Here is a 27,842-nt window from a genome sequence, read left to right on the forward strand (position 1 = left end):
TGTCGTGATCTGTGTTTTGTCCTATATTATTATTATTATTATTGTGTTTTTTCATCCCAGCCTCCGTCCCTGCAGGATGTCTTTTAGAGACTGCCTTGGCACTTTGTTTTGGTACACTCAGCACAGATGACACGAGGTCCATCGAAAAGAGACACAAAGCCGCATGGCCTTAGACCTCAGTAGCTCAGTTGGTAGAGCATGGCGCATGCAACACCAGGATAGTGGGTTTAATTCCCAGGACCGCCTTTACATAAAATGTATGCATGCATTACTGTAAGACACTTGTGCTAAACACGTCTGCTAAATGGCATTTATTATTAGAATTGACACAATAATGGAAAGTTACCAGACAGTATTATAACAGAGAATCTATTGAATATGATTAAACATCTTTCAAGACCAGAAGTCACACCGTGACACTAGAGGCTCAAAACGAGTGTGACAGAGACCAACATGATGGAACAGAGATACGAGGAGAGGGACAGAGGATGGCTGCTGCTCGCGGCGGCGGCGGCGGCGGTGGCGGTGGCGGCGGCGGTGGCGGCGGTGGTGGCGGCGGTGGTGGCAACTTTAGCTGTAGTCACGGTGATGCTGTTCTTAGTGGTAGCCTTGGTGACTGGTGGCTGGACAGTGGTATCCACTGTGACTCTGATGGACCTGAAACAGGTTCCCACATTCCCCGCGCCGTCCACCGCCACCAGCTCTACCTCCGGGGAACAGCAGGAGGCGCTGTAGGCTGCCAGAGTCACGGTCCAATTCCCAGCGCCCTTCACCGTGGTGGTGTTGAGGGTTCCGTTGCCCTGGCGCAGAGTGACGTGCTCGATGCCCGTCCCATTGCCGTCCGTCAGGTTGGCAGAGAGCTCCCACACGGAAAGGCTGCAGTCGTCAGAACAATTAGCTGTTACGCTGACCACATCGCACACCGGACGGCTGACATCTGTCACCTGTAAGGGAGGGGAAAGAATTACATTTTTATAAGGATCCCCATTAGCTGACGCCATGACGTTAGCAAGTCTACCTGAGGTCTGACACATATCTAAAAAGACATTACAAACAATTACAACACTAACCCTGGAGGAAAGACATGAGTTTTCCTTTTAATCCTTGATGTAATTCTAGCCTGGGTACCAGTCTGTTTGTCCTATCATTCCATTCCTTGCTACTCCTTGTCATGACAAGGAGTGGAATGTTGGCACAAACAGATCTGGGACCAGGCTACTGTAATTCTACCACTACACCCAGAACAGAGAAAAAACATCAGAGTTACCGGTGAAACGACTGTGAGGCGCAGAACAGCATAGTTAGTGTCGGTGGCCCCGGGAGACTCAGCCTCGATAGTCAGGGTGACGTCCGTGCCCGACGCGGTGTTGGCGGGCGCCGTGAGAATCACTGTACCATTGGCACTGACCCCGGTCACTAGCGTCAGGTCTGTAGGGGAAGAGGAGGGGAACCCCCGGTCGTTTGTGGCCCGGATGGTGAAGGATCCGCCTGTCCCGTTGGTTGTCACAGTGAACAGAACTGAAAAGGGTGTTCCAGGCTCCAGGTCACTTTCTGCCTCAGCCTGAAATCAGACAGAAAATAACAGAACGTTCTGCCTCAGCCTGAAACCAGACAGAAAACAACAGAACGTTCTGCCTCAGCCTGAAACCAGACAGAAAACAACAAAACGTTCTGCCTCAGCCTGAAATCAGACAGAAAACAACAGAACGTTCTGCCTCAGCCTGAAATCAGACAGAAAACAACAGAACGTTCTGCCTCAGCCTGAAATCAGACAGAAAACAACAGAACGTTCTGCCTCAGCCTGAAATCAGACAGAAAACAACAGAACGTTCTGCCTCAGCCTGAAATCAGACAGAAAACAACAGAACGTTCTGCCTCAGCCTGAAACCAGGCAGAACACAACAGAACGTTCTGCCTCAGCCTGAAATCAGAAAGAAAACAACAGAACGTTCTGCCTCAACCTGAAACCAGGCAGAACGCAGCAGAACGTTCTGCCTACTCTAGTCATACATTCCTCTGAATATGGAGCTCTGTGTACTCACTACCCAGTATTGGTAGGCTACAAGTATCCCCAGGATACCTCCCCAACACTAACCATCACAGGGTAAAATGAAAAAATGACCAGACCCAGCGTCACAGGGCGACTTCAACAACTCTGAATCTTGACATTTGACCTTGGCACTCACCATCACCATAACAGTGGAGGCTCTGAGGCGGGTGGAAGACTGTCTCTGGAAGCTGTCTGGTAATGCCCTAGTGGTGGCGCTGTTCTCTCCTCTCAGACGCACAACAAATTCCCCCGCCGGGATTCTGTCCATGGTAACCAGGAAGTCCCCGCCGCCGACTGATTCCAAGGTTCCATTGACCTCTCCTGACCCCGAGGCCTCAACCAGCGCCACCTCTGTCAGACTCACAGATTCACTCCCCGTCACTGACACCAGCAGGGTGGCATTACCACCTGGGGCGGAGAAATGTGGTGAGGAGGTAGCTAATGTATAAGTAGCAAATCACATTATTGCTGAGCTAGAAACTTGTAAGTAAAAAAAACAAAAAGTTAGGAGTGTTAAATCAGCATCAATGTTAGGAACCACGATGGAGGAACAGACATACATAGACAGCATTTTGGTGCCCCTGTAAATATTCACCCTGTGTCACTGTGCTCCAACTGTTAACAAACTGTTTGTTTAAATCCTGTCTCACCAGCTTGAGGACGGGACTCTAAAACAGCGAAGGCTGGATGAGGTCCCTGGGACACCTCCACAAAGTCAAACAGGAAGTCGATGGCGCTCTGACCTGGAAAGAGAAAGTCAAAGAGCTCTTTGACCTCTGAACATGGAATAAAAGCATACGCTCAAAAGTTGTCAATAAACAATCATCACACTAGAGTTGTAGGTACTCTGTAACAATGTGTTACCCACACACTTAACCTGCGAATCTAAATACCATGTAACACACTGTTCAGCACACTATTACAAATGGTTGCTAACTTGCCTAATTTCTGTGTAATATGCCCTCCAGAAAAGCCAACATCGTCACACTCACCTACGACCTTCAGTGAGTAGGGCACAGTTGATGAAACACGGATTTCCCATAATCCCGCTTGGCTGTCCAGCCCCAGTGTTAGGAAGTTCCCCACGGTTTGTATGGTTGCCAGAGACCCATTTACCTCCCCACTACTCTGGGACACACCTGTGGGATGACATCACCATAATCATAGCAACAAACATGGGAATTTGCCCCAAGCTACAACATAAATACATCCCTAATGATTTGAATAGAGAGTATGTTTATGATATTTCAAATGTAACCTTTATATCAGGGTTCTCCAACCCTGTTCCTGGAGAACTACCTCCCTGTAGGTTTAAACTCCAAACCTGTTCCTGGAGAACTACCTCCCTGTAGGTTTTAACTCCAAACCTGTTCCTGGAGAACTAACGCCTTTAGGTTTAACCTCTTGAAACTCTAGGGGCAGTATTTCATTTTTGGATGAAAAACGTTACTGTTTAAACAAGATATTTTGTCACGAAAAGATGCTTGACTGTGCATATAATTGACAGCTTTGGAAAGAAAACACTCTGACGTTTCCAAATCTGCAAAGATTTTATCTGTGAGTGCCACAGAACTGATGCTACAGGCGAAACCAAGATGAAATTTCAAACAGGAAATGCCCCAGATTTTGGAGGCGCTGTGTTCCAATGTCTCCTTATATGGCTGTGAATGCGCAATGAATGAGCCTACACTTTCTGTCGTTTCCCCAAGGTGTTTGCAGCATTGTGACGTATTTGTAGGCATATCATTGGAAAATTGACCATAAGAGACTACATTTACCAGATGTCCGCCTGGTGTCCTCCGTCGAAATTGGTGCGCAATCTCCAGCTGCAGGCATTTTTCCATGTCGTTCAGAGGAGGAACCAAACTTCCACAAGTGATATATCATCGAATAGATATGTGAAAAACACCTTGAGGATTGATTCTAAACAACATTTGCCATGTTTCTGTCGATATTATGGAGTTAATTTGGAAAAAAGTTTGGCGTTATAATGACTGGATTTTCATTTTTTTTTCTTAGCCAAACGTGATGAACAAAACGGAGCGATTTCTCCTACACAAATAATATTTTGGGAAAAACTGAACATTTGCTATCTAACTGAGAGTCTCCTCATTGAAAACATCCGAAGTTCTTCAAAGGTAAATTATTTTATTTGAATGCTTTTCTTGTTTTTGTGAAAATGTTGCGTGCTGAATGCTAGGCTTAATGCTATGCTAGCTATCAATACTCTTACACAAATGCTTGTGTAGCTATGGTTGAAAAGCATTTTTTGAAAATCTGAGATGACAGTGTTGTTAACAAAAGGCTAAGCTTGTGAGCTAATATATTTATTTAATTTAATTTGCGATTTTCATGAATAGTTAACGTTGCGTAATGGTAATGAGCTTGAGGCTATGATTACGCTCCCGGATACAGGTTTGCTCGTCGCAACAGGTTAAACTCCAAACCTGTTCCTGGAGAACTACCTCCCTGTAGGTTTTAAGTTTTAACTCCAAACCTGTTTATGGAGAACTACATCCCTGTAGGTTTTAACTCCAAGCCTGTTCCTGGAGAACTACCTCCCGTAGGTTTTAACTCCAAACCTGTTTATGGAGAACTACATCCCTGTAGGTTTTAACTCCAAGCCTGTTCCTGGAGAACTACCTCCCTGTAGGTTTTAACTCCAACCCTAATCTACTGTAGGGTTTCCCAAACTCAGTCATATGGCTCCCCCTTATTGCACGTTGTGATATTTGCCCTAGTACTACACAGCTGATTCAAATAATCAAAGCTTGAGTATGAGTTGCACATGGAGGGCCCCGGGACCTAGTTTGGGAAACCCTAGTCTAGCACACCCGAGTAGCTGTTTGATAAGCTGAATCTGGTTTGTTACAACTGGGGTTGGAGTTAAAACCTACAGGAGGGTATCTCTCCAGGAACAGGGTTGGAGTTAAAACCTACAGGAGGGTCTCTCTCCAGGAACAGTGTTGGAGTTAAAACCTACAGGAGGGTAGCTCCCCAGGAACAGGGTTGGAGTATAAACCTAAAATAGGATGTCTCTCCAGGAAAAGGGTTGGAGAGACCTGGTTTATATACAATATCCAGGAAGTCCTATTGAAATCAGAAGACCTTTCTTTCAACAGAGACCTGACTTTGTGATGAGAGATTTTAATGTCAATGAGACTCCCCTGGTTAAATAAAAAGGATAAATGAAAAATCATCGGAATATCTCTGGAATACCTGAGGGGCTGGTGAGCGTGAAGGAGAGGGAGCTTCCTGTGACATAAGCAGTCAGATTTCTCACAGACTCATCTACAGTGAAGGAGAAATTATCAGCCCTTCCTGTACTCCGCACAGCCTGTAGAATGGTCACCTGAAAGAAAGAAGGAGAGGAGTAGAGAGAGAGTAGAGAGGGTGGGTGGAAGAAAAATGGCAGATGCATCTTTCAGAAGCAACTCTCCCAGGGTGACATGTTGTTGCACTACAGAAGCCTCGTCTTGGAGCATGGCCATTGGGGCTAGGCTAGGTCCAACATCACAAGTTTGGGACAGTCTTTAATAAACAAGTGTAAGCTTTTGAAAATAAATAAAATCCTTGGACCAGCACTGATCCTTTGTTTAGACTTCTTCCACATTTATGTAAAGAGTTATGGGATATTAGAACTCTCTTGTCCCAACCTTCACATTGTGGACCTAGCGTTACCCTAATGTTTACTATTGGTGTCAAGGCTACCAATGAAGAGCTGGAGGATTCCACAATGATGCTGGTGGCCTTGGGCAGTTCTGTCTTGGTGACCTGTATGGCTTGGCCACCTGAGGACTGGGCCAGCTCCCTGTAGAGCTGGGAGTCTGACACTGCCATCCGACTGTGCTGGACCTGTCCTTGGCCCTGGTCACTACCCCTCCTACGACGGAGCCCCAAGGAGCCAGTTAGGAAGAAGGTCACCTGCGCAGAGAGAGAGTGAGAGATATTGGGAGGATACATTGTGAATTCAATGTGTAAATTGAAGGGCAGAGAAAGGAGAGAAATCCAAGGAATTTGATGATCTTCTCTCTACGATTGTGAAAGTCAATAAATCCAAAAAGCAATTAAAAAGACAGAGGAACATTTTTATATTACCGGTTAATGTTGCTTGTTACATGGAATATAACAAGGACCAGCTACTCACCACTGACTTAGTGCGTTCTATTAGAGCGATCACCGTGCCCATTAGATTCGAGTCTTTTGCAGGGGCATCAGTGAAAAGGAAGATCTCTGAAGAGGGGGGTGCACCAGTTAAAGCCAACTGTAGAAAGTACAGGGGATACAGTCACACTAGCACACCACTACAATGTATTGGGAATACATCCTGTGTTGAACTGGCAGCTTGAATGCAAATTCACAATTCAAATTCATACATATACAGTGGGGAGAACAAGTATTTGATACACTGCCTGTTTTGCAGGTTTTCCTACTTACAAAGCATGTAGAGGTCTGTAATTTTTATCATAGGTACACTTCAACTGTGAGAGACGGAATCTAAAACAAAAATCCAGAAAATCACATTGTATGATTTTTAAGTAATTCATTTGCATTTTATTGCATGACATAAGTTTGAGACATCAGAAAAGCATAACTTAATATTTGATACAGAAACCTTTGTTTGCAATTACAGAGATCATACGTTTCCTGTAGTTCTTGACCAGGTTTGCACACACTGCAGCAGGGATTTTGGCCCACTCCTCCATACAGACCTTCTCCAGAACCCTTAGGTTTCGGGGCTGTCGCTGGGCAATACGGACTTTCAGCTCTCTCCAAAGATTTTCTATTGGGTTCAGGTCTGGAGACTGGCTAGGCCACTCCAGGACCTTGAGATGCTTCTTACGGAGCCACTCCTTAGTTGCCCTGGCTGTGTGTTTCGGGTCGTTGTCATGCTGGAAGACCCAGCCACGACCCATCTTCAATGCTCTTACTGAGGGAAGGAGGTTGTTGGCCAAGATCTCGCGATACATGGCCCCGTCCATCCTCCCCTCAATACGGTGCAGTCGTCCTGTCCCCTTTGCAGAAAAGCATCCCCAAAGAATGATGTTTCCACCTCCATGCTTCACAGTTGGGATGGTGTTCTTGGGGTTGTACTCATCCTTCTTCTTCCTCCAAACACGGCGAGTGGAGTTTAGACCAAAAAGCTCTATTTTTGTCTCATAGGATCACATGACCTTCTCCCATTCCTCCTCTAGATCATCCAGATGGTCATTGGCAAACTTCAGACGGGCCTGGACATGCTCTGGCTTGAGCAAGGGGACCTTGCGCGCGCTGCAGGATTTTAATTAATGACGGCGTAGTGTGTTACTAATGGTTTTCTTTAAGACTGTGGTCCCAGCTCTCTTCAGGTCATTGACCAGGTCCTGCCGTGTAGTTCTGGGCTGATCCTTCACCTTCCTAATGATCATGTATGCCCCACGAGGTGAGATCTTACATGGAGCCCCAGACTGAGGGTGATTGACCGTCCTCTTCGAACTTCTTCCATTTTCTAATAATTGCACCAACAGTTGTTGCCTTCTCACCAAGCTGCTTGCCTATTGTCCTGTAGCCCATCCCAGCCTTGTGCAGGTCTACAATTGTATCCCTGATGTCCTTACACAGCTCTCTGGTCTTGGCCATTGTTGAGAGGTTGGAGTCTGTTTGATTGAGTGTGTGGACAGGTGTCTTTTATACAGGTAACGAGTTCAAACAGGTGCAGTTAATACAGGTAATGAGTGGAGAACAGGAGGGCTTCTTAAAGAAAAACTAACAGGTCTGTGAGAGCCGGAATTCTTACTGGTTGGTTGGTGATCAAATACTTATGTCATGCAATAACATGCAAATGAATTACTTAAAAATCATACAATGTGATTTTTGTTTTACATTCCGTCTCTCACAGTTGAAGTGTACATATGATAAAAATTACAGACCTCTACATGCTTTGTAAGTAGGAAAACCTGCAAAATCAGCAGTGTATCAAATACTTGTTCTCCCCACTGTACATAAATACAGTCTTATTTTGGTTGTACATGCCTCTCCAACACTACAGGTTTGTCAGTCACTGTACCTGAAGTCCTGATAGACTCATCTCTGGGAAATCCCCTCCTCCATCAGCATTCAGTGCATTGATCTGGGCCTTAAAGACGTTTGGGTCTGTGGTCCGCATCAGGGGCCCAAAGTCTTGTGGCACAAAAATAATAGGAAAGGACAAGGTCCATGTCATGTGTGTAGGATGCCGAAACGTTGGTAAATACCCATTAAATTGCTGGGAGATAATACATGGAGTGTGCGATTGTCTTTATTTTGATAGTTTATAGTGTATTCGCCGTTAGTCAGCACCTCCATACAAACTATTTTCTGGGTGTGCGTTTTTTATTATCCGTTATCGACGTCGGGATCCAGGGAGCGATGCTAGGCAGTCATAGAAGGAGGCCTTTTCAAACTATTTAACCTTATTTATTACTTTAGCAAACATATCATGACATTAGTGACAGTCAAAATCTGTTACATTTGTGAACGTCTTAATCAACATTTTGCCCATTTAAGCAGCGTGCGTCCCTCCTACAGACAAGGGGAAAATCAATAAAATAAGTCATGTAAACATTTTTTAAATAAATTATTTGTGATGATACCATTCGGGACTCATCCCATCTCTCACCTGGGTCATTGAAGGGGACCAAGATGTAGACTGAGGGCTCGTCTGGCGTTCCTCTCTTGCTGTCAATGATGAACGATGTCGTCTCCCTTACTGCTGCAATGTCGTCCGACATGCTGCCGGTGGTGTCGATCACAAAACACAGAGCTCTAGATCCATTCTTAGAGATCCCCATCATCCTGAGAGAGTGAGAGAAAGAAGGAGGGTGAGAGAGTGAGAGAAAGAAAGAAGAAGAGCGAGAAAGAGAGAGAGGGAGAGGGAGAGGAATCTCATTATGTGTTGGGCAGTGCAAAAGTTGTTGGACATGTGCAGCAGGGGCAGAGGCAGATACATGGGCTGGAAGAAATGGACTAGGGCTAGGATGGACTGTAAGTTGGGTTCAGGATTTGTTGGTCGATGGGCCCTGGCTATCCCACGAACATCAGTTTCCAGCGACAGTTTCCGGCGGAGGGCGGCATGCGAAGGAGGAAGGCGAAACTCATCATCCCTCTGGACAGTTGGAGGGTTTGGGTTTGTTTTGCCTGTCGGAAGGCCTGGGGTTTGAATGCTGGCCACCAGCGGGAGGCTTGGAGGTTGCAGACTTGCCACAGGAGAGGAGCCCGAAGGGCGTGGCATGCTGGTCACTGGAAAAGAAAGGCCTGGGTGTTGCACACTGACCACTGGAGAGGGAAGGCCCGGAGGTGGCACGCTGACCACTGGAGAGGGAAGGCCCTGGGGGGAAACGCTGGCCAATGGAGGAGGAAGGGCCTGGTGTGGGACACTGGCCACTTTAGATGGTAGACCTGGAGGTTGTGGCTCTCTGGCCACTAGAAGGGGTTGCTTGATTGCTGGAGATGGGATGACATCTTGGACCAGAGCTGGATAGGTGGCCCACTGGATCTGAGACAAATTTGTGGCTCCCTGTTGTTTGCCTGTATTGTCTGATTGGTTGTTGATGTTAATGTTGTCTGTTAACATTTCTAAGAGGAGCTGGTATTGAAAGGGGCTGAAGAGTTCTTCCTGTGTTCTGTGTGTGTTTTGAAGGCACTTGGGGATGACCCCTGCACCTTTTCTGGTTCCATGGCAGCAGTTTTATCCGGCTCGAAGGGCCATGAAGCCATGAAGAAAATAATTAGCCAAGGGTGGACTGTAAAGTTCGGATGGGGACGGTTCATACCGGAGATGGAGCAGGAATCTAATACTTGATTTTATTGCACACACAGATAAATAGAGCACATTGGATTGTTTGGAGGTCATGGAATCATTGTGTATGTTAGCAGTTTATGTTATTTTTCAATAACAGACCCCAATGCAAATCAGGGGGTGGCCTAGTGGTTAGCATGTTGGGTTAGTAACCGAAAGGTTGCTATATCGAATCCCAGAGCTGACAAGGTAAAAATCTGTCATTCTGCTCCTGAACAAGGCAGTTAAACCCACTGTTCCTAGGCTGTCATTGGAAATAAGAATGTATTCTTAACTGACTTGCCTTAAATAAAGGTAAAATAAAAAATAGGTTTATTCAAAGAGAACCAATCATAGTTGCTGAGAAGTAGATGGTCATTCTTCCCTGTCCTCAGTGTTTTCTCCACGGAACAAAGAGACATGATGTAATTTATAACTCCCAACCCTAGCCTGTGGTTGACCAATTAGAATTCCTTGCAATAAAACTGGGCCAATGGCCAAATAACAAGTGTCCTGTCTCAGGCTCTGTGTACAGACGTTTCAGACAACGAGATCTTGCCACAAATAACTATGACTGACATTCCTCCCATGCCGCTGACTCATGAAAAAACGACTTCCATTGATCATTAATTCCCTATTACAGAAAAAACACTTTCCATTGATCGTTAATTCCATTTTGACCTTTAATCCTCTGCGTTGTGTATTTATTGATACATGTATTATGTTGCCTTTAACTTGTTATATCCATGTCCTCAGTCCCTTAGCTGTGTTTATCCTGGTGATTGCAGTGTCCTTAGTTTATGCATGTTATATGTTAAGCCTATTGCCTACAGTCACCTGGCTTTGTCTGCACCTTTATGTGTTTCTAATGTTTTCCCTTTAAACAACTTCTTGACGCACCCATCCCATTAGCGGGATCATTTTCATCAACATCTGCTGAATTGCAGAGCGCCAAATTCAAATTAAATGACTAAAAATATTTAATTTTCATGAAATCACAAGTGCAATATAGCAAAACACAGCGTAGCTTGTTGTTAATTCACCTGGCGTGTCAGATTTCAATAAAGCTTTTCGGCGAAAGCATACTAAGCGTTTATGTAAGCACATCTCTCTCAGTAGACAAAATATTACAAACAGCTAGCAGCCAAGTAGATTGGTCACGGAAGTCAGAAAAGCAATAAATTAAATCGCTTACCTTTGATGATCTTCGGATGTTTGCACTCACGAGACTCCCAGTTACACAATAAATGTTCCTTTTATTCCATAAACATAATTTTTATATCCAAAATACCTCCATTTGTTTGGCGCTTTATGTTCAGAAATCCACAGGCTCGAGCGGTCACAGACAAAAATTCCAAATAATATCCGTAAAGTGCGAAGAAAGATGTCAAATGTTTTTTATAATCAATCCTCAGGTTGTTTTTACAATATATAATTGATAATATGTCAACCGGAATGTAGCTTCTTCCATAGGCGAGAGAGAGAAAATGGCTGTTGCGCATGAAAAACTCTGCTGACACCCAGCCATCCACTGACGCGATGGGTTCTTTCTTGCTAATTTTTCAAAATAAAAGCCTGAAACTATGTCTAAAGACTGGTCACAGCTTGAGGAAGCAATAGGAAAAGGAAAATGGTTGATATCCCTTTAAATGGAGGCAAGGCATCCAATGGAATAGAGAGCTTTTAGGAAAAACAGCACTTCCTTGTCGGATTTTCCTCAGGTTTTCGCCTGCAATATCAGTTATGTTATACTCACAGACAATATTTTGACAGTTTTGGAAACTTTAGAGTGTTTTTGTTATCCTAATCTGACAATTAGATACATATTCTAGTTTCTGGGTCTGAGAAATAGGCAGTTTCAAATGGGCACGTTTTTTTTACCCCTACACTCAATTAAATCTCCCTTCCAGACCACCAGATCCTGAAGCATACCCTTGTTATCCACATCAATCCTACCCTACATAGCAAAAGTATATGGACACCCCTTCAAATGATTGGATTTGACTATTTCAGCCACACCCATCGCTGACAGGTGTACAAAATCGAGTACACATCCATGCAATCTTCATAGACATTGGCAGTAGAATGGCCCGTACTGAAGAGCTCAGTGATTTTCAACATGGCACCGTCATAGGATGCACCATTCCAACAAGTCAATAAGTCATAATTCTGCCGTCCTAGAGCGGCCCTGGTCAACTGTAAGTGCTGTTATTGTGAAGTGGAAACATCTACAAGCAACAACGGTTCAGCCATGAAGTGGTAGGCCACATAAAGTCACAGAACTGGACCGCCGAGTGCTGAAGTGCATGTCAAGTAAAAATAATCTGTCCTCGGTTGCAACACTCAGTACTGACTTCCAAACAGCCTCTGGACGCAACGTCAGCACAAGAACTATTCGCAGGGAGCTTCATGAAATGGGTTTCCATGATCGAGCGCACACAAGCCTAAGATCACCATGTGAAATGCCAAGCATCTGCTGAAGTGGTGTAAAGCTCGTCGCCATTGGAATCTGAGACAGTGGAAACACGTTCTCTGGAGCAGGTATGCCCAAACTGGGGTACTTGCAATGCCGTTGGGACGCCAAATAAAAATATGATTCACATTTAGCAAAATAAAATAAAATAATAATAATTCTTCACGTTTTCAAACAGTCCATTTCTATTTTCCAATGGGGCTAAAATCACCCAAATTTATAGCCCCATTGGAAAATATAAATGGACTGTTTGAAAGGTATTTTGGCGCTCAGAGTTTCTTGCCTTGGACAGACAAATCTGGGTTTGGTGGATGCCAGGAGAACACTACCTGCCCAAATGCATAGTGCCGACAGTAAAGTTTGGTGGAGGAGGAATAATGGTCTGGGGCTGTTTTTCAGGGTTTGGGCTAAGCCCCTTAGTTCCAGTGAAGGGAAATCGTAACTCTACAGCATACAATGAAATTCAGAACTGGTTTGTCTAGATCAGTGTGGAAGAACTTGACTGGCCTGCACAGAGCCCTGACCTCAACCTCATTAAATGCCTTTGGGATGAATTGGAACGCAGACTGGGAGCCAGGCCTAATCACCCAACATCAGCACCCGACCTCACTAGTGCTCTTGTCTACACACACACTACATTTCCAAAAATATCTCCAAGGCCTCATTCCCACCCTAGTCCTTTTGTTCATGGTCTTCAAGCCGGATGCCATGACCTTTCACAACAGTGCTTATATGATCAAGTACAATTCCCCACCGTAGGAAGTCTCTGTCCCCGGCAGCCCCTCTGATGTCCTCCAGCAGCTGACTGGTTGCAGCCACGGCCACCTCTGCAGCTGCAGTGTGCCAGTTGCCATGGCTGGACTCAAGCGAGTCCTTGTTGATCCCACCTGTAGGCTCCTGCCTGCTTGTCTGGTCCAATGATCCCCCATGGCTGCATTTCCCTGCCAACCAATAGAGATTATCAGGACAATACGATGGTCACGTACAACTGCCGTCAGGGTCTTGTATGTTATTACACTGATGTTTATTCTCAGCCATGCCTGATCCTACAGACGCTGTATCGTAATTTAATCATATTGTTGTTGCAGGAATTTTCCTGCATAGCAGGAAATGCAAACTTGTAGTGTATTCAATAATTAGAAAAGGCTTCTAAAGTTTGTAATTTCTCATTTAAAATGATTTTCCCTAACGTAAAATGTATTTTTTTATTTAATTTTATTCATTTCACCTTTATTTAACCAGGTAGGCTAGTTGAGAACAAGTTCTCATTTGCAACTGCGACCTGGCCAAGATAATGCAAAGCAGTGTGACAGAGACAACAACACAGAGTTACACATGGAGTAAACAATAAACAAGCCAATAACACAAACAAGTCAATGACACAGTGTGTTCAAATCAATTCAAACTCTCCTTCCAGACCCATATCAAACATCTCCAATCCAAAGTTAAACCTAGAATTGGCTTCCTATTTCGCAACAAAGCATCCTTCACTCATGCTGCCAAACATACCCTTGTAAAACTGACCATCCTACCAATGCTCGACTTTGGCGATGTCATTTACAAAATAGCCTCCAATACCCTACTCAACAAATTGGATGCAGTCTATCACAGTGCAATCCGTTTTGTCACCAAAGCCCCATATACTACCCACCATTGCGACCTGTACGCTCTCGTTGGCTGGCCCTCGCTTCATACTCGTCGCCAAACCCACTGGCTCCATGTCATCTACAAGACCCTGCTAGGTAAAGTCCCCCCTTATCTCAGCTCGCTGGTCACCATTGCATCTCCCACCTGTAGCACACGCTCCAGCAGGTATATCTCTCTAGTCACCCCCAAAACCAATTCTTTCTTTGGCCGCCTCTCCTTCCAGTTCTCTGCTGCCAATGACTGGAACGAACTACAAAAATCTCTGAAACTGGAAACACTTATCTCCCTCACTAGCTTTAAGCACCAACTGTCAGAGCAGCTCACAGATTACTGCACCTGTACATAGCCCACCTATAATTTAGCCCAAACAACTACCTCTTTCCCTACTGTATTTTATTTATTTATTTATTTTGCTCCTTTGCACCCCATTATTTTTATTTCTACTTTGCACATTCTCCCATTGCAAATCTACCATTCCAGTGTTTTACTTGCTATATTGTATTTACTTTGCCACCATGGCCTTTTTGCCTTTACCTCCCTTATCTCACCTCATTTGCTCACATCGTATATAGACTTGTTTATACTGTATTATTGACTGTATGTTTGTTTTACTCCATGTGTAACTCTGTGTCGTTGTATGTGTCGAACTGCTTTGCTTTATCTTGGCCAGGTCGCAATTGTAAATGAGAACTTGTTCTCAACTTGCCTACCTGGTTAAATAAAGGTGAAATAAATAAATAAATAAAAATGCATGAGGAGATAGGCAATACATAGGCCATAGGAGCGAATAATTACAATTTTGCAGATTAACACTAGAGTAATAAATGAGCAGATGATGATGTGCAGGTAGAGATACTGGTGTGAAAAAGAGCAAAAATGTTAATAAAATAAAAACAGTATGGGGATGATTTAGGTAGATTGGGTGGGCTATTTACAGATGGACTATGTACAGCTGCAGTGATCGGTTAGCTGCTCAGATAGTTGATGTTGTAGCTCCTGTGGCGGGCCGGGCACAGTGCGCGCTAACCAAGGTTGCCAGGGGCACGGTGTTTCCTCCGACACATTGGTGCGGCTGGCTTCCGGGTTGGATGCGCGCTGTGTTAAGAAGAAGTGCGGCTAGGTTGGGTTGTGTATCGGAGGACGCATGACTTTCAACCTTCGACCCTCCCGAGCCCGTACGGGAGTTGTAGCGATGAGACAAGATAGTAGCTACAACAACAATTGGACACCACGAAATTGGGGAGAAAAAGGGGTAAAAAAAATAAAAAAATAAAGTAGTTGATGTTTAAATTTGGTGAGGGAAATAAAAAAGTCTCCAACTTCAGTGATTTTTGCAATTCGTTCCAGTCACTGGCAGCAAAAAACTGGAAGGAAAAGCGGCCAATGAGGTGTTGGCTTTGGGGATGATCAGTGAGATATACCTGCTGGACAGTGTGCTATGGGTGGGTGTTGTTATCGTGACCAGTGAACTCAGATAAGGCGGAGCTTTACCTAGCATAGGCTTATAGATGACCTGGAGCCAGTGGGTCTGGCGACAAATGTGTAGCGACTGCGAAATAGAAAGCCGATTCCAGATTTGATTTTCAATTGGAGATTAATATGAGTCTGGAAGGAGAGTTTACAGTCTAGCCAGACACATAGGTATTTATAGTTGTTCACATATTCTAGGTCAGAACCGTCCAGGGTGGTGATGCTATTTGGGCGGGCGTGCGGGCAGTGAACGGTTGAAAAGCATGCATTTGGTATTACTTGCATTTAAGAGCAGTTGGAGGCCACGGAAGGAGTGTTGTATGGCATTGAAGCTTGTTTGGAGGTTAGTTAGCACAGTGTCCAAAGAATGGCCAGAAGTATACAGAATGGTGTCGTCTGTGTAGAGATGGATCACTGAATCACTGAATTTCCCGCAGCAAGAGCGACATCATTGATATACACAGAGAAAAGAGTTGGCCAGAGAATTTAACCCTGTGGTACCCACATAGAGCCTGCCTGAGGTCCGGACAACATGCCCTCCGATTTGACACACTGAACTCTGTCTGCAAAGTAGTTGGTGAATCAGGCGAGGCAGTCATTAGAAAAACCAAGCCTACTGAGTCTGCTGATAAGAATACGGTGATTGAGTCGAAAGCTTTGGCCAGGTCGATGAAGACAGCTACACAGTACTGTCCTTTATCGATGGCGGTTATGATATCATTTAGTACCTTGAGCGTGCCTGAGGTGCACCCGGGACCGGCTCGGAAGCCAGATAGCACAGCGGAGAAGGTACGGTGGGATTCGAAATGGTCAGTTATATGTTTATTAACTTGGCTTTTGAAGACTTTAGATAGGCAGGGCAGGATGGATATAGGTCTGTAACAGTTTGGGTCTAGAGTGTCTCCCCCTTTGAAGAGGGGGATGACCGCGGCAACTTTCCAATCTTTAGGGATCTCGGACGATACAAAAGATCGGTTGAACTGGCTGGTAATAGGGGTTGCAACAATGGTGGCGGATAGTTTTAGAAAGAGAGGGTCCAGATTGTATCAACAACAAATGTCAATGAATTATAATCCAGATTTCCTGTTACTGCATGTTTATTTTTCTGCTGTGAGAAACCGGGTCAAATTAAGATAAGGTATCTTTAGGTCTGATCTGTATGTGTTTTAGCTTCTCTAAATGCTGTTGAGAAACTGTAGAAAGCACAAGCTACCAAAGAACAAAGAGACATGCAACTAGGTTGGTATGCTATTAATATGCTACCTCCGGTTGTTTCAGATCAAATCAAATTGCATTAGTCACATGCGCCAAATACAACACGTAGGAGGTAGAAGCTGTTTAGAAGCCTATTGGACCTACACTTGGCGCTTCGGGACCACTTGCCGTGCGGTGGCGGAGAGAACAGTCTATGACTAGGGTCGCTGGATTCTGATAATTTTTAGGACCTTCCTCTGACACCGCCTGGTATAGAGGTCCTGGATGGCAGGAATCTTGGCCCCAGTAATGTACTGGGCCATTCACACAACCCTCTGCAGTCGGAGGCCGAGCAGTTGCCATACCATGCAGTGATGCAACCAGTCAGGATGCTTTCGATGGTGCAGCTGTAGAACCTTTTGAGGATCTGAGGACCCATGCCAAATCTTTTCAGTCTCCTGAGCTGGACTAGGTTTTGTCGTGCCCTCTTCACGACTGTCTTGGTGTGCTTGGACCATGTTAGTTTGTTGGGTAATGTGGACACCAAGGAACTTGAAGCTCTCAACCTGCTCCACTACAAACCCATAGATGAGAATGGGGGCGTGCTCGGTCCTCTTTTTCCTGTAGTCCACAATCATCTCCTTTGTCTTGATCACGTTGAGGGAGAGGATGTCCTGGTGTCAGGTGCGTGAATGAGGACCCAAAAGCGAATTAACAAACAGAGTTTCTTTAATGATGAACACACGTGGGCTCAGATGGACAGGTAGATTCCGACAGGACAGGACAAGGTTGCAGCAAACACGATGATAGTCTGGTTCAGGCATGAGACACACAAACAAGAATCCGACAAAGACAGGAGCAGAAACAGAGAGAGATATAGGGACCTAATCAGAGGGAAAAAGGGAACAGGTGGGAAAAGGGGTGAATGAGGTAGTCAGAGAAGACAAGGAACAGCTGGGGGAAAGAGGCACAGAAACGGTAACCTAGTACGACCAGCAGAGGGAGACAGGGTGAAAGGAAAGGACAGAAAGACACAACATGACAATACATGACAGTACCCCCCCACTCACCGAGCGCCTCCTGGCGCACTCGAGGAGGAAACCTGGCGGCAACGGAGGAAATCCTCGATCAGCGCACGGTCCAGCACGTCCCGAGAGGGAACCCAACTCCTCTCCTCAGGACCGTACCCCTCCCAATCTACGAGGTACTGGTGACCACGGCCCCGAGGACGCATGTCCAAAATCCTACGGACCCTGTAGATGGGTGCGCCCTCGACAAGGATGGGGGGGGGGGGGGAAGACGAGCGGGGGCGCGAAGAACGGGCTTGATACAGGAGACATGGAAGACCGGGTGGACGCGACGAAGGTATCGCGGAAGAAGAAGTCGAACTGCGACAGGATTAATGACCCGAGAAATACGGAACGGACCAATGAACCGCGGGGTCAACTTGCGAGAAGCCGTCTTAAGGGGAAGGTTCTGAGTGGAGAGCCAAACTCTCTGACCGCGACAATATCTAGGACTCTTAGTTCTACGCTTATTAGCAGCCCTCACAGTCTGCGTCCTATAACGGCAAAGTGCAGACCTGACCCTCTTCCAGGTGCGCTCGCAACGTTGGACAAAAGCCTGAGCGGAGGGGACGCTGGACTCGGCGAACTGAGATGAGAACAGCGGAGGCTGGTACCCGAGGCTACTCTGAAAAGGAGATAGCCCGGTCGCAGACGAAGGAAGCGAGTTGTGGGCGTATTCTGCCCAGGGGAGCTGTTCTGACCAAGACGCAGGGTTGCGAAAAGAAAGACTGCGTAAGATGCGACCAATAGTCTGATTGGCCCGTTCTGCTTGACCGTTAGACTGGGGGTGAAAGCCGGAAGAGAGACTGACGGAAGCCCCAATCAAACGGCAAAACTCCCTCCAAAATTGAGACGTGAATTGCGGACCTCTGTCCGAAACGACGTCTGACGGAAGGCCATGAATTCTGAAAACATTCTCGATGATGATTTGTGCCGTCTCTTTAGCAGAAGGAAGCTTAGCAAGGGGAATGAAATGAGCCGCCTTAGAGAACCTATCGACAACCGTAAGAATAACAGTCTTCCCCGCTGACGAAGGCAGTCCGGTGACAAAATCTAAGGCGATGTGAGACCACGGTCGAGAGGGAATGGGAAGCGGCCTGAGACGGCCGGCAGGAGGGGAGTTACCGGACTTAGTCTGCGCGCAGACCGAACAAGCAGCCACGAAACGACGCGTGTCATGCTCCCGGGTGGGCCACCAAAAACGCTGGCGAATGGAAGCAAGCGTACCCCGAATGCCAGGGTGGCCGGCTAACTTGGCAGAGTGAGCCCACTGAAGAACGGCCAGACGAGTAGGAACGGGAACAAAAAGAAGGTTCCTAGGACAAGCGCGCGGCGACGGAGTGTGAGTGAGCGCTTGCTTTACCTGCCTCTCAATTCCCCAGACAGTCAACCCGACAACACGCCCCTCAGGGAGAATCCCCTCGGGGTCAGTGGAGGCTACTGAAGAACTGAAGAGACGAGATAAAGCATCAGGCTTGGTGTTCTTAGAGCCCGGACGATAAGAAATCACGAACTCGAAACGAGCGAAAAACAGCGCCCAACGCGCCTGACGCGCATTAAGTCGTTTGGCAGAACGGATGTACTCAAGGTTCCTATGGTCAGTCCAAACGACAAAAGGAACGGTCGCCCCCTCCAACCACTGTCGCCATTCGCCTAGGGCTAACCGGATGGCGAGCAGTTCGCGGTTTCCCACATCATAGTTACGTTCCGACGGCGACAGGCGATGAGAAAAATACGCGCATGGGTGGACCTTGTCGTCAGAGAGGGAGCGCTGAGAAAGAATGGCTCCCACGCCCACCTCTGACGCGTCAACCTCGACAACGAACTGTCTAGAGACGTCAGGTGTAACAAGGATAGGAGCGGATGTAAAACGATTCTTGAGGAGATCAAAAGCTCCCTGGGCGGAAACGGACCACTTAAAGCACGTCTTGACAGAAGTAAGGGCTGTGAGAGGAGCTGCCACCTGACCGAAATTACGGATGAAACGACGATAGAAGTTCGCGAAGCCGAGAAAGCGCTGCAGCTCGACGCGTGACTTAGGGGCGGGCCAATCAATGACAGCTTGGACCTTAGCGGGATCCATCTTAATGCCTTCAGCGGAAATAACAGAACCGAGAAATGTGACGGAGGAGGCATGAAAAGTGCACTTCTCAGCCTTCACAAAAAGACAATTCTCTAAAAGGCGCTGGAGGACACGTCGAACGTGCTGAACATGAATCTGGAGTGACGGTGAAAAAATCAGGATATCGTCAAGGTAAACGAAAACAAAGATGTTCAGCATGTCTCTCAGGACATCATTGACTAATGCCTGAAAGACAGCTGGAGCGTTAGCGAGGCCGAAAGGAAGAACCCGGTATTCAAAGTGCCCTAACGGAGTGTTAAACGCCGTCTTCCACTCGTCCCCCTCCCTGATGCGCACGAGATGGTAAGCGTTACGAAGGTCCAACTTAGTGAAAAACCTGGCTCCCTGCAGGATCTCGAAGGCTGAAGACATAAGAGGAAGCGGATAACGATTCTTCACTGTTATGTCATTCAGCCCTCGATAATCTATGCAGGGGCGCAGAGACCCGTCCTTCTTCTTGACAAAAAAAAACCCCCGCTCCGGCGGGAGAGGAGGAGGGGACTATGGTACCGGCGTCAAGAGCTACAGACAAATAATCCTCGAGAGCCTTACGTTCGGGAGCCGACAGAGAGTATAGTCTACCCCGGGGGGGAGTGGTTCCCGGAAGGAGATCAATACTACAATCATACGACCGGTGTGGAGGAAGAGAGGTGGCCCTGGACCGACTGAACACCGTGCGCAGATCGTGATATTCCTCCGGCACCCCTGTCAAATCACCAGGCTCCTCCTGTGAAGAAGAGACAGAGGAAACAGGAGGGATAGCAGACATTAAACATTTCACATGACAAGAGACGTTCCAGGAGAGGATAGAATTACTAGACCAATTAATGGAAGGATTATGACAAACTAGCCAGGGATGGCCCAAAACAACAGGTGTAAAAGGTGAACGAAAAATTAAAAAAGAAATGGTTTCGCTATGATTACCAGAAACAGTGAGGGTTAAAGGTAGCGTCTCACGCTGAATCCTGGGGAGAGGACTACCATCCAGGGCGAACAAGGCCGTGGACTCCCTTAACTGTCTGAGAGGAATGTCATGTTCCCGAGCCCAGGTCTCGTCCATAAAACAGCCCTCCGCCCCAGAGTCTATTAAGGCACTGCAGGAAGCTGACGAACCGGCCCAGCGTAGATGGACCGACAAGGTAGTGCAGGATCTTGAAGGAGAGACAGGAGTAGTAGCGCTCACCAGTAGCCCTCCGCTTACTGATGAGCTCTGGCTTTTACTGGACATGAAGTGACAAAATGACCAGCAGAACCGCAATAGAGACAGAGGCGGTTGGTGATTCTCCGTTCCCTCTCCTTAGTCGAGATGCGGATACCTCCCAGCTGCATAGGCTCAGCTCCCGAGCCGGCAGAGGAAGATGGTAGTGATGCGGAGAGGGGGGCAACGGAGAACGCGAGCTCCTTTCCACGAGCTCGGTGACGAAGATCAACCCGTCGCTCAATGCGAATAGCGAGTTCAATCAAGGAATCCACGCTGGAAGGAACCTCCCGGGAGAGAATCTCATCCTTTACCTCTGCGCGGAGACCCTCCAGAAGACGAGCGAGCAAAGCCGGCTCGTTCCAGCCACTGGAGGCAGCAAGAGTGCGAAACTCAATAGAGTAGTCTGTTATGGATTGATTGCCTTGTCATAGGGAAGACAGGGCCCTGGAAGCCTCCTCCCCAAAAACAGATCGATCAAAAACCCGTATCATCTCCTCCTTAAAGTCCTGATACTGGTTAGTACACTCAGCCCTTGCCTCCCAGATTGCCGTGCCCCACTCACGAGCCCGTCCAGTAAGGAGAGATATGACGTAGGCGACACGAGCAGTGCTCCTGGCGTAAGTGTTGGGCTGGAGAGAAAACACAATATCACACTGGGTGAGGAACGAGCGGCATTCAGTGGGCTCCCCAGAGTAACACGGCGGGTTATTGATTCTGGGCTCCGGAGATTCGAAAGCCCTGGAAGTGGCCGGTGGATCGAGGCGGAGATGGTGAACCTGTTCTGTGAGGTTGGAGACTTGGGTGGCCAGGGTCTCAACGGCATGTCGAGCAGCAGACAATTCCTGCTCGTGTCTGCCTAGCATCGCTCCCTGGATCTCGACGGCTGAGTGGAGAGGATCCGAAGTCGCTGGGTCCATTCTTGGTCGGATTCTTCTGTCAGGTGCGTGAATGAGGACCCAAAAGCGAATTAACAAACAGAGTTTCTTTAATGATGAACACACGTGGGCTCAGATGGACAGGTAGATTCCGACAGGACAGGACAAGGTTGCAGCAAACACGATGATAGTCTGGTTCAGGCATGAGACACACAAACAAGAATCCGACAAAGACAGGAGCAGAAACAGAGAGAGATATAGGGACCTAATCAGAGGGAAAAAGGGAACAGGTGGGAAAAGGGGTGAATGAGGTAGTCAGAGAAGACAAGGAACAGCTGGGGGAAAGAGGGACAGAAACGGTAACCTAGTACGACCAGCAGAGGGAGACAGGGTGAAAGGAAAGGACAGAAAGACACAACATGACAATACATGACACCTGGCACCACACTGCCTAGGTCTTTGACCTCCTCCCTATAGGCTGACTCGTCGTTGTCGGTGATCGACCTACCACTGTTTTGTCATCTGAAAACGTAATGATGGTGTTGGAGTCGTGCCTGGCCATGCAGTCATGAGTGAACAGGGAGTACAGGAGGGGACTGAGCACGCACCCCAGAGTGGCCCCTGTGTTGAGGATCAGCATGGCGAAGGTGTTGTTACCTACCCCTACCACCTGGAGGCGCACTGTCAGGGAGTCCAGAATCCAGTTGCAGAGGGAGGAGTTTAGTCCCAGGGTCCTTAGTTTATTGATGAGCTTTTGAGGGCACTATGGTGTTGAACACTGAGCTGTAGTCAATGAATAGCATTCTCACATAGGTGTTCCTTTTGTCCAGATGGGAAAGGACAGTGTGGAGTGCAATAGAGATTGCATCATCTGTGGATCTGTTAGGGCAGTATGCAGATTGGAGTGGGTCTAGGGTTTCTGGGGTGATGGTGTTGATGTGAGCCATGACCAGCCTTTCAAAACACTTAATGACTACAGACGTGAGTGCTACGGGTTGTTGGTCATTTAGGCAGGTTACCTTAGTGTTTTTGGACACAGGGACTATTGTGTTCTGCTTAAAACATGTTGGTATTACAGACTCGGACAAGGAGAGGTTGAAAATGTCAGTGAAGACACTTGCCAGTTGGTCAGCGCATGCTCGCAGTACACGTCCTGGTAATCAGTCTGTGAATGTTTACCTGTTTAAAAGGTCTTACTCACATTGGCTACAGAGAGCGTGATCACACAGTCTTCTTATAAACTTCCAGGTCCTGCTCCTTGAAATTGGCAGCTCTAGCGTTTAGCTCAGTGCGGATGTTGCCTGTAATCCATGGCTTCTGGTTGGGGCATGTACTGTACATACGGTCACTGTGGGGACAACGTCATTGATGTACTTATTGATGAAGCCAATGACTGATGTGGTGTACTCAATGCCATCGGAGGAATCCCAGAACATATTCCAGTCTGTGATAGAAAAACAGTCCTGTAGCTTAGCATCTGCTTCATCTGACCACTTTATTGATCGAGTCACTGGTGCTTCCTGCTTTAGTTTTTGCTTGTAAGCAGGAATCAGGAGAATAGAATTATGGTCAGATTTGCCAAATGAAGGATGAGGGAGAGCTTTGTATGCATCTTTGTGTGTGGAGTAAAGGTGGTCCAGAGTTGTTTTCCCTCTGGTTGCACGTTTAACATGCTGATAGAAATCTGGTAAGACAGGTTTAAGTTTCCCTGCATTAAAGTCCCCGGCTACTAGGAGCGCCGCAACTGGGTGAGCGTTTTCTTGTTTGCTTATGGTGGTATACAGCTCATTGAGTGCGGTCTTAGTGCCAGCATCAGTCTGTGGTGGTATGTAGACAGCTACAAAAAATATAGATGAAAACTCTCTGTAGATAGTGTGGTCTACAGCTTATTATGAGATACTCTACCTCAGGCGAGCAGAACCTCGAGACTTCCTTAAATATTGTGCACCAGCTGTTATTTACAAAAAGACATAGTCTGTTGTCCCTTGCCTTACCAGACGTTATTGTCCTAACGATACAGCGTATAACCAGCCAGCTGTATGTTAATAATGTCGTCGTTCAGCCACGACTCCGTGAAGCATAAGATATTACAGTTTTGAATGTCCCATTGGTAGTTTAATCTTCCGTGTAGGTCATCGATTTTATTTTCAAAATATTGCACATTTGCTAGCAGAATGGAAGGCAGTGGGTTTATTCGATCGCCAGTCCACTCTCTGGCCCCTTTTTCTCTGCCTTCTCAAAATACAAATGAAGGAGATCTGGGCCTGTTCCCGGGGTAGTGGTATGTCATTCACTTCAGGCTCATCGGAGTCGTTAAAGGAAAAAAAGGATTCTGCCAGTTCGTGGTGAGTAATCGCAGTTCTGATGTCCGGCCATGAGAGATTTTTGGTCATGAGAGACGGTAGCAGCAACATTATGTACAAAATAAGTTAAAAAACAACGCAAAGAAACAAACAAAATTGTCACAACTCCTACCGAAGGTGGCTTCTCTTCCTGTTCGGGCGGCGCTCGTTGTCACCAGTCTACTAGCTGCCACCGATCCCTTTTCTGTTGGTTTTGTCTAATTAGTTACACCTGTTTCCTGTTTACGTTTAGTTGGGCTATTTAGCCGCATGCTCTTTGTGCAGGCTTCTTTTTTCCACTGTGTTTGTGTGTGGTAGAGTGTTTCTATTTTGGGTTTTCCTCCGGACTTGTTAGGTCCTGGTTTTGGGCTATCGTGTCTCTGCGCCCAATGTTTTGGCGTTTTATTTTCCCTGTGCCTAATAAAGCACTATTCTGTACATTCTGCCTCCTGCGCCTGACTCCGGCACCCACTACGCCTAGTGCGTCACAAAAACAACACAATAGGTTAGGAACACGTAAAATATCAGCCTTCTCCGGCGTCATCTTATCAATTTCTTGTATGTTATTACATTGATGTTTATTCTCAGACCGTCAGTCAGTATGCTACTACCCTGGTCCTACAGATGCCATATCTTAATTTGATCATCTTTTTGTTGCAGGAATTTTCCATGCAAACTTGTAGAGTTTTCAAGATTTAAAAAAAACTTCTAAAGTTTGTAATTTCCAATTTCCAACGTAACCCCATACAAAAGAAAAATATAATTATAATCCACATAATAATGAACATTTCCTGTTTCTGCAGGATTATTTTCCTGCTGTGAGAAACCGGGTCAAATTAAGATGAGACATCATTAGGTCTATTTTGTAAGTGTTTTAGCTAACTTCTCATTTTGCTGTTGAGGAGCTGTAGTATAAAGCACATTTGACCAAAGCACATAGAGACATGAAACTAGGTTTGTATGCTATTGATATGCTACCTCCGGTCAATTCACTGTGTAAATCTTATTAAAATCAGATTAGTGACTGACTCTACCTTTTGGTTTGGTGGAAGAAAGAGGTCCAAGGCCAAAATATCCCGAGGTCAGCTTCTTGTCTCTGATTATGTTTTCTAGGATGTTGTTCTGGCAGTCTTTACCGACACAGCTCCGACATGTGGGAGTGTCCTTATCTGGTGAACAGAGGTTTCACAATATCAACTACATCCTGGTACTTTGCTACACAACATTGATAAATGAGGGCCCAGGTTACTTCAGAGGAACATCAACCTACATGCTTTAGTTGGTAATTAGCCATCTTCAAACTCATTCAGCCATCATTAAGCTACTCTGCCTCTTTAACACCCACCCAGAACACGCCCACGCAATACCTGCAACAGGGCCGATGTCTGACACGTCTGATCTGATGAGATTAGAATGGGGAAATCTGTTGCCCAGTTCTATCCAGTTACTGTGACTGTAGAAGTCCTGAAAATATAACAATGACAAGTTGTTGAAAATGCTACGACAAATGCCATGTTATCCATTGGGAATAAACCGTTTTTAATTGCTTTTATCAAAACGTATATTTCAGCAAAAGCAATGTCTCTCTCTTGTCTTGTGGAGTACGGAGATAATGATAATGAAAACCATCTAAATCACCTGTAAGGTGTGTAAAATGTCTCCCAGCTTCTGTCTTGCTGCCTCAAAGTTCCCTTGCTTGATGCTGTCTTTGACAGAGCTCATGCCATCTGTGATGAGTTTCCGCCCCTCCACGAACCTCTCCCTATCAAAGTGGTACTCTTCATTGAACACGTGACGTACGTCAACTCCGGCATTTCTCCGGGTGACGTCTGATATGGCACTCTGGAAACTCTTAGCAGACCCCGATGAGGAGCAGGTTAGAGCCAGAGACTCTGCAGTCAGGGGTCCGGGCTACAAACACACACACATTTTAATACACATTGGTGTAAATAAAACATATTCTACTACATACTGTACTACAATAGAAAACAAAACTCAAATAACTTCTTTAATTTGCAAATGTGTAAATATAAAACAGTGACAGTATATGAGTCTAATGTGGTCCTTCATTTTGTGGCTTTAATTTACTTACCGGCAGAGTGAAGTCTCTTCCTTCAACAGAGGCCAGTTGCTTGCACACCTGTGCCGTGGTCTGTAAGATGGCTTCCTTAGTGATCTCCATGTGGTTCATGGAGCTGCCTGAGAGGAATGCCAGGAACCCCTGCACCCCTGGCTGCAAGAGGAGGAGAGAAACTACGGCCAGGAGTGATGACATCATCAATCTGTCTTTGGGAGGGAGAGGACAGTATTCACGTCACTTGACCTTTTTCCAAATTTTTTTGTGCTACAGAATTTAAAATAAATAAAATAAAATAGAGGTGTTGTGCCACTGTCAGGTGGGTGATTCTAGCATTGGGGGTTGAATAATTACCTAATCAATATATACCCGTGTTTTATTTACCATTAATTTAAAACAAATATAATAATCTATCTTCCACTTTGACATTCAAATCAAATCAAATCAAATCAAATTTTATTTGTCACATACACATGGTTAGCAGATGTTAATGCGAGTGTAGCGAAATGCTTGTGCTTCTAGTTCCGACAATGCAGTAATAACAAGTAATCTAACTAACAATTCCAAAACTACTGTCTTGTACACAGTGTAAGGGGATAAAGAATATGTACATAAGGATATATGAATGAGTGATGGTACAGAGCAGTATAGGCAAGATACAGTAGATGGTATCGGGTACAGTATGTACAAATGAGATGAGTATGTAAACAAAGTGGCATAGTATAGTATAAAGTGGCTAGTGATACATGTATTACATAAGGATACATTGTAAAGTATTTTGTGTAGATCGCTGACAAAACAAGACAAATCCACTTTGTAACACAACAAAATGTGAACAATTTCAAGGGGTGTGAATACTTTCTGAAGGCACTGTATATATATATATATATACAGTATATATAATTATAATATGAATGTTCTGTACATTCATCCAAAAAATTAACAATGTCGGACTAATCCAGAAAGCGCAAAACATATTTATGCAATGTAGAGTGCTCTTTGGTTTTAGAACACTAAATTGCAATACAAATATGTTTTCTGCCTTGTGTTTGTTAGGTAACCCTTCACCTTCCAATCTTTAGTGGTTTTCATGTAGTGATACAATAAATTCACTTTTCCTCAATAGAGTTTGAAATTACCCACAGCACTAGAATATGAGCCCATTTAAATTCTAAATTTGAGCAAAATGTAATATCCATTTATATACTAAAGGAGTCTTAATAAGCTTTAATTTGTGCAATTTAATTTGTGCGGCAAAGTATACCTTCTAAATGTGTTCCAATCAGTCAATATCTGTTTCCAAGGACACCCACACAGTGCTCCTATCCGTTTCTTAACTACTGCCTACGCCCTTATCAACCAATAGCACATTTGACTACAATGATTTAAGAAACAGACCAGTGCCTACCTTGTTATGCCACGGGATCAGAACTATGTCTCCTATGAAGAGATATGATTCACACAGATGATGGGTCTCTTTATACAACACAACAAGGAAGTGCCGTGCCAACATGATTTACAAGAAACCT

The 27,842-nt window shown here is 45.7% G+C and overlaps 1 protein-coding gene across 3 annotated transcripts; it reads right to left on the bottom strand.

The window, feature by feature from the left end:
- Window positions 1–296: 296 nt before the first annotated feature.
- Window positions 297–27,842, bottom strand: LOC110491261 (von Willebrand factor A domain-containing protein 7). Of its 3 annotated transcripts, none has more exons than XM_036989507.1 (16): window positions 27,722–27,842; window positions 26,329–26,522; window positions 25,875–26,147; window positions 25,604–25,700; window positions 25,271–25,405; window positions 13,073–13,259; window positions 8,688–8,863; window positions 8,097–8,209; window positions 6,198–6,314; window positions 5,762–5,974; window positions 5,270–5,402; window positions 3,043–3,189; window positions 2,701–2,793; window positions 2,187–2,458; window positions 1,268–1,561; window positions 297–944 (listed from the first exon to the last, which is right to left on the bottom strand). In XM_036989507.1, exons 2-16 carry the CDS (start codon window positions 26,512–26,514, stop codon window positions 420–422), a joined length of 2,961 nt encoding a protein of 986 aa, XP_036845402.1. In that variant the 5' UTR covers window positions 26,515–26,522; window positions 27,722–27,842; the 3' UTR covers window positions 297–419. The 3 variants fall into 3 exon arrangements, with proteins under 3 accessions (XP_036845402.1, XP_036845403.1, XP_036845405.1); XM_036989508.1 differs by having other exon boundaries at window positions 26,329–26,518; window positions 27,722–27,793; XM_036989510.1 differs by lacking the exon at window positions 27,722–27,842 and adding an exon at window positions 27,578–27,685.

Source organism: Oncorhynchus mykiss, chromosome 10 (assembly GCF_013265735.2).
Source record: "Oncorhynchus mykiss isolate Arlee chromosome 10, USDA_OmykA_1.1, whole genome shotgun sequence".
Lineage (NCBI taxonomy): Eukaryota > Metazoa > Chordata > Actinopteri > Salmoniformes > Salmonidae > Oncorhynchus > Oncorhynchus mykiss.

Excerpts from the sequence above, each read along its gene's own strand:
- LOC110491261 (XM_036989507.1), bottom strand. The coding sequence starts at position 26,514 with ATGATGTCATCACTCCTGGCCGTAGTTTCTCTCCTCCTCTTGCAGCCA. Across the intron at positions 25,406-25,603 it reads AGACATCGGCCCTGTTGCAG|ATAAGGACACTCCCACATGT; the intron begins GTATTGCGTGGG and ends TCTGTTCACCAG. Across the intron at positions 2,459-2,700 it reads AGAGTCCCGTCCTCAAGCTG|GTGGTAATGCCACCCTGCTG; the intron begins GTGAGACAGGAT and ends TCTCCGCCCCAG.